The 7,075-nt window shown below is 43.0% G+C and overlaps 1 protein-coding gene across 1 annotated transcript; it reads left to right on the top strand.

Moving 5' to 3' along the window:
* Positions 1-1,090: 1,090 nt before the first annotated feature.
* On the top strand, positions 1,091-6,423 carry si:dkey-52l18.4 (uncharacterized protein LOC560708 homolog). Its single transcript, XM_055226169.1, has 5 exons — positions 1,091-1,139; positions 2,523-2,864; positions 3,362-3,622; positions 3,884-3,912; positions 4,045-6,423. The coding sequence occupies exons 1-5, from the start codon at positions 1,091-1,093 to the stop codon at positions 4,168-4,170; spliced, it is 807 nt and encodes a 268-aa protein (XP_055082144.1). The 3' UTR covers positions 4,171-6,423.
* The last annotated feature ends 652 nt before the right edge of the window (positions 6,424-7,075 follow it).

Below are 7,075 nucleotides of genomic sequence, written 5' to 3'. Positions count from 1 at the left end.
AGAGACAATATACTTTTGTTTTTCACACTTTTACTGTGAGAAATGATGGGTTGAATAGTTTAGACTTACATGGCACTTATATTTTAAACATTATATGAAATTTACTGACTTTACATCACAGATAAATGTAAATGTATCTGTATGAAACCAGACACTTTAACACTGGGCACCTTAATGTGTCATGTTTGCACTGTTGTTCTGCTGTTGTTCTGTTTATTATAACAGCTATATTTCTACTTTTTTATATTATTATTATTATTATTCAGTGTTTTTATGTTGCACTTTATCACCAAAGTAAGTTCCTAGTTTGTGAGTTGTGTAACTGACAATGGCAATAAAAGCCTTCTGATTCTGATTGTAAATGTTTTGTGATTTCAGTAAAACCACACTGTATAAACATAAGACCTCCTGTGTCCACATAGATCACTCTCACATGTCTTGGCTTGAGGAAGTTAGTTCAGTTTCATTTTCATGTCACTTTGGTCACACGGTCTATGCTGTGACCAGGAGTGAATGAAACAAACCTCCAAAAGTGTGACTTGAAGTATGGACATTTCAGAGACGTTTATGTAACAGTTTGGTTTATATAGTAGTAGTAATCACACACAGCTCTACTGTTTTGTGTATTGATTTCAGTGTAAACCTCTCCTGGTCTAAACTCCAGACGAGAGTCGACCTGTTACTTCAGAACCTGCTGTTTACTGTTAAAATCATAGTATTATAATAAACAGTTAATTACCCTACTCGTTTACTCTTGATTTTCTTTTATCAGGCCTTTTTCCATTACTTCATAACGACTCCAAACGTAACCTCTCTGCTGACCTGGTGTATTTATCGAGTGTTTTAAATGTAAAGGAACGTGTTAAAACTCATTCCCACGTGCGTCCTCTGTCCTTCTGGGTGAAGTTCATGGGTTTGTTTCTTTCCTGTGGTTTGGAGAGTGTGGGGGATCGTCTGTGCGGGGCCCTTCCTTCCGCACTTCAGGAAACAAGAAGCAACATGAAACCATCCTCCAGCGTAAAAAGCATCAAACGAACTAAACCACGAGGAGAGACACATGAAATAAACCAGGATTTAAACAGAACAGGAGATGTACAGCAACCTGCACTGGGCCGTCGTCTGTCTCTGTATTTACCCAGGTACGTTATCTTTGTCCTGTTTGAGCCCGCTTTGGTCCGGTTTAGTCCTGAGGTAGACTTTAGTCCGCTTTGGTCCTGAGGTAGACTTTAGTCCTGAGGTAGACTTTAGTCCACTTTAGTCCTGAGGTAGACTTTAGTCCACTTTAGTCCTGAGGTAGACTTTAGTCCACTTTAGTCCTGAGGTAGACTTTAGTCCAGTTTAGCCCACTTTAGTCCAGTTTAGTCCACAGTTTGTTGGAGGTTCACAGATTCCTGCACATCATAAATAAACATGAACTTTTTTTTTTGAGGAGTGTAACATGGACCTTAATAGTTTAGTTTAGTTTTGAAAAGCGCTATATAAATAAAATGTATTATTATTATTATTATTATTATTATTATTATTATTATTACTATTATTATTATTATTATTATTATTATTATTATTATTATTACTATTATTATTATTATTATTATTATTATTATTATTATTATTATTATTATTATTATTATTTTCTGTAAATAAAGGACATAAATCTCCAGACTTTTAAACGTCTGAGCCGTGTCCTGAGTCTGTGCCAAATGTTTCTGTCGTTTCTGTCGTTCTTCATTTGAGCTGCTCATTGAAAACAGAAACATTTCATAATAAAACGTGAAAGTTCCTCTCAACAAAACTCAGACACTGATGGGTCAGTTCAATAAACATATTAAATCAAATATTTTTATTTGTTCTATTTGTTTAGTCTGGACTGATGTTAAAACCTTTTTTGTCATTTTCCTGCTGGTCAGTCATGTCTGTGAGTTTGGAGCAAAGGATCATGGGTTATGTAGTTTCTTTTTACAACAGCTGGTGCTTGCACTGACTTTATTTACTCAAATTATAGATGTGATATTTTGTAGTTCAGTTATTGTTGCATCATTGCTGGGATCCAGAATATTCACTTCTCCAAAACTTTATGAAAATGTGAAGTTTTGAAGAAGCTTTGAACAAAGACACATGTCTTGTTCTGTTTATGACAGACGTGTTTAACCAGCGATAGTTTGATTATTTTAAGTAAGAAGATGATCATTTTACTGCTGGTCCTGAGAAAATTTACAAAAAAAAAGAAGTTTACGTTGATTTAGAGAAAGTGTGAAAGACGTGACTGTCCCTGTCTGAGCATCACAACTGATTTGATCCTGGTTTAGTCCTGGTTTAGTCCTGGTTCAGTCCTGGTTCAGTCCTGGTTCAGTCCTGGTTTAGTTCCTGGTTTAGTTCCTGGTTTAGTCCTGGTTCAGTCCTGGTTTAGTCCTGGTTTAGTCCTGGTTTAGTCTCTGTTTAGCTCCAGCTCACACACCTGCTCAGTCCTTTTCCTTCCTGATTATTGATTGATTATTGATTATTGATTATTGATCGTCTCTCAGGCTCTGCTGATGACGGCTGCTTCACTGCCGTCCTGAACAGAAGAGCCACGTTTATCGTAGCGTCTGGAGACAGTCTGTCTCTGTCCTGTGTCGTCCAACACTGTGGACACCCGTTCACCTGGAGATGGGTTTGGACAAACTCCACAGACGAAGAGTTCAGCTCCGTTCAATCGGCCGATCATCTCCGTGTGACGAGAGAAGATTTATCCCCCGCTCAAACTCGCCTCGTCCTGGACCTGCTGAGAGTGAGAGAAGAAAACGAAGGATCCTACGGCTGCAGCGTCCGGTGGGAGACGCACGAGACGGAACAGGGACATTTAATGTTTGTCAACGTCACTGCAGGTGAGAGACTGAGAAAAACACAAAGGCAAAAGTGTCAAACATATAAAGTCAATCGTATAAAGTATTAATCATGTAAAGTATTAATCGTATAAAGTATCAATCATATAAAGTATCAATCGTATAAAGTATCAATGATATAAAGTATCAATCATATAAAGTATTAATCATATAAAGTATTAATCGTATAAAGTATTAATCGTATAAAGTATTAATCATGTAAAGTATCAATCATATAAAGTATCAATCGTATAAAGTATTAATCATATAAAGTATCAATCGTATAAAGTATCAATCGTATAAAGTATCAATCGTATAAAGTATTAATCATATAAAGTATCAATCGTATAAAGTATTAATCATATAAAGTATTAATCGTATAAAGTCGTAGAAGTGAGTGATAAGTTCTCGTCTTTTACTCTTTTCTTCTCTTTTCTTCTCTTTTCTTCTCTTTTCTTCTCTTTTCTTCTCTTTTCTTCTCTTTTCTTCTCTTCCTGCAGCTCGTCCCTTTGATCGAACTTTGAACAGGATCCTGATTTGCTCCGCTGCTGTTCTTTGCGTCTTCATCGCCCTGGGCCTCGTGTTCTGTCTGAGGTCGAAGGTCACGCCTCAGACTCTTCGCAGGAAGTTCACCTCAGTGACATCATCGCACGCCAAGCCCCGCCCATCGGCTGAGACCCACGCTCCACTGCAGCAGAGCACGCCACGCCCTCCCCCCAGAAGACAAGCGCGCGAGAAAGACAAGATGTCCTCCACAAAGAGTAAGAAAAGAACACACACTGCACAGAAGAACATTTACACAACATTATTTATTTTTACCTTTATTTTCTCCAAACACAAGACGATCATGTCCATGTTTGACTATTTACAAAAACTGTCATTCTTCTTTTTTGGAGGTGATTTTGTGTGTTTATTCTTTCTCATATAAATGTCTTCTACACATTGTTGTATATATCCTCACGTGCGACACAAAGTGCACACAGGTTGTATTTTTTGCTGATAAATGTCTTTCTTTTCCACAGCTCCAGGGCCGTCCCCACAGAAGACAGAGGTCAGTGCACAGCCTTTTCCTGGACGCCCTTTTCTCGGCCCTAAACCATCATTCTCCCTCAGTCTAACCTTTAAACGTACGTCCCATTGTTTTTATCAGTATCGTGTAACATTTCAGTGCCGTTGGTCACAGGTGGTGTACGCAGATATTTCCCAGGATGCACTCGTACGACAGCAGCAGCGGCGGCGGCTCGGCGAGTCCCCACAGCCCACGGTCTACTCCTCAGTGAGGTTTACACAGCTACAAACGAGGGAATAGTTTTACTTTACGTTTTTACTGAATGTATTTAGTTTTTCTGTTGCGCCTGGGCTGTAGTTATAATCTGTGACGCAGGTGGATCATTATGTTTTACTTTGCACATTTTAAATCACAGTATTTATCTGAAATAGAAGTAACAAGCTGACGTCTGTGTGAGGTGAAAATGAGAACTGATCTGCAGAATGGAGTCTGGAAAATAAGTGATTTGTGTAAAAGTTCTGCTTAAACACTGACTCCATGTAAAATGTGAAATAGCTATAAAACATATTTTGTCCAGTTGTTCTTTCAATGAACTTGTGTAAATGTTCTTTTGTATGAAATATGCTTCTAAATAATACGGTCAGCTTTAATTTTTATTATCGTTGCCTTTGTGATCAATAATTCACTATTAAACCTTTATTTTGTTGTAAACTTAACACACTAGTGCAGCTGAGCAACTATCCATCCATCCATTTTCTTCCTCTTATCCGGGGCCGGGTCGCGGGGGCATCAGTCTAAGCAGGGACTCCCAGACTTCCCTCACCCCGGACACGTCCTCCAGCTCCTCCGGTGGGACCCCAAGGCGTTCCCAGGCCAGCCGAGAGACATAGTCCCTCCAGCGTGTCCTGGGTCTAGAACACCTCCCTAGGGAGGCGTCCAGGAGGCATCCTGAGCAGATGCCCGAGCCACCTCAGCTGGTTCCTCTCAACGTGTAGGAGCAGCGGCTCTACTCCGAGCTCCTCCCGTGTGACCGAGCTCCTCACCCTATCCCTAAGGGTGCGCCCGGCCACTCTGCGGAGGAAGCCCATTTCAGCCGCTTGTATCCGCGATCTTGTCCTTTCGGTCATTACCCAAAGCTCATGACCATAGGTGAGGGTAGGAACGTGGATTGACCGGTAAATTCCCTCACTCGTGAACAAGACCCCGAGATACTTGAACTCCTCCACTTGGGGCAGAGACTCACCACCCACCCGGAGAGAGCAAACCACCTTTTTCCGGTCGAGAACCATGGCCTCGGATTTGGAGGAGCTGATTCTCATCCCAGCCGCTTCACACTCGGCTGCAAACCGCCCCAGTGCTGCAGGTCCTGGCTTGAAGAAGCATCAGGACAACATCATCTGCAAACAGCAGAGATGAAATCCTGTGGTTCCCAAACCAGACCCCCTCTGGCCCCTGAACCAGACCCCCTCCGGCCCCTGGCTGTGCCTAGAAATTCTGTCCATAAATATAATGAACAGAACCGGTGACAAAGGGCAGCCCTGGCGGAGTCCAACATGCACCGGGAACAGGTCTGACTTACTGCCGGCAATGAACACAGCTCCTGCTCCGGTCATACAGGGACCGGACAGCCCTTAGCAAAGAGCCCCGGACCCCATACTCCCAGAGCACCCCCCAAAGGACACCACGAGGGACACGGTCGAATGCCTTCTCCAGATCCACAAAACACATGTGGACTGGTTGGGCATACTCCCATGAGCCCTCGAGGACCCGATGGAGAGTATAGAGCTGGTCCAGTGTTCCACGACCAGGACGAAAACCACACAGCTCCTCCTGGGTCCGAGGTTCGACTATCGGTCGGATTCTCCTCTCCAGTACCTGGAATAGACCTTACCGGGAAGGCTGAGGAGTGTGATTCCCCTGTAATTGGAACACACCCTCCGGTCCCCCTTTTTATACAGAGGGACCACCACCCCGGTCTGCCATTCCACAGGTACTGTCCCCGACCGCCACGCGATGTTGCAGACGCGTCAGCCAAGACAGCCCCACAACATCCAGAGACTTGAGGTACTCAGGACGGATCTCATCCACCCCCGGAGCCACCGAGGAGCTTGCCAACCACCTCAGTGACTTCAGCCAGGGTGATGGACGAGTCCGCCTCTGGGTCCCCAGTTTCTGCTTCCTCCTCGGAAGACGTGACAGTGGGATTGAGGAGATCCTCAAAGTATTCCTTCCACCGCCCGACAACATCCCCAGTCGAGGTCAGCAGCTCTCCACCCGCACTGTAAACAGTGTTGGTGAAGCACTGCTTCCCCCTCCTGAGGCGTCGGACGGTTTGCCAGAATCTCTTTGAGGCCGTCCGATAGTCCTCCTCCATGGCATCCCCGAACTCCTCCCAACCCCGAGTTTTTGCCTCTGTGACTGCCCGAGCCGCGGCACGCTTGGCCCGCCGGTACTCATCAGCTGCCTCAACTGAGTTGCTGAGCAACTAAAAAAACATAATTATACAGAATAGTTCAAAGCACTCAGAGTATTTCAGTTTTGTGCAGAACCCACATTTCATTTGCCGTATTTTTATTTTTAAAACCTTGTGAAATAAACAGTATTTTGTATACTCTAAATACTCTACGGGACAATAACACTTGTTCAAATTAAACTTATGATGGAACATTATCATTATTTGTGCCGTGGCTCCATAAACTTGCCGGATAAACTTCACGGTTAAAGTTCTTTTCACTGACTCACAGCTTTGGGTTTGAATATTGGCACCACTTTCTGAAACTTGAAAACACATTTCTGTGTTTAGATTTTCAGAGGAGGAACTAGGAGCAGACGCACCACTCAAGGCAAATGGGAAATGTCGAAGTGTCTGACACCCTATTTGAAAAAGCAATATTTATTTTCTCTCTGTGCTTCTATTAAAAAACTGGCATGAAACGACGCCAGCGACACTCACAGTACAACAGCTACGCCAAGACGTCCATATGATGCAAAGAATAACAAATATGCAGCAACTGGTAGTAAAATATTCACTGATTTTTGCCACAAAAACGAAGCAGCAAAGAGCCAACGATTCAAGTGCGTCTCTACACTCACAGTATTCGTCAACAGAAGGACTCCAGACTTCTTCATGTTTTTGTACAATCCTTGGCTTAAGGAAGTGGTCGACAGAGAAGCCGTAATGGTGGATGGACGTTTTCTCCCATGA

This window comes from Periophthalmus magnuspinnatus, chromosome 13 (genome assembly GCF_009829125.3).
Source record: "Periophthalmus magnuspinnatus isolate fPerMag1 chromosome 13, fPerMag1.2.pri, whole genome shotgun sequence".
Lineage (NCBI taxonomy): Eukaryota > Metazoa > Chordata > Actinopteri > Gobiiformes > Gobiidae > Periophthalmus > Periophthalmus magnuspinnatus.
This window is presented reverse-complemented; position numbering and strand designations above follow the sequence as displayed.

Coding starts and splice junctions, on each gene's coding strand:
- si:dkey-52l18.4 (XM_055226169.1), top strand. CDS start 1,091: ATGTACAGCAACCTGCACTGGGCCGTCGTCTGTCTCTGTATTTACCCA. Junction 2,865..3,361: donor GTTTGTCAACGTCACTGCAG/GTGAGAGACTGA, acceptor CTCTTCCTGCAG/CTCGTCCCTTTGATCGAACT. Junction 3,913..4,044: donor CGTCCCCACAGAAGACAGAG/GTCAGTGCACAG, acceptor CGTTGGTCACAG/GTGGTGTACGCAGATATTTC.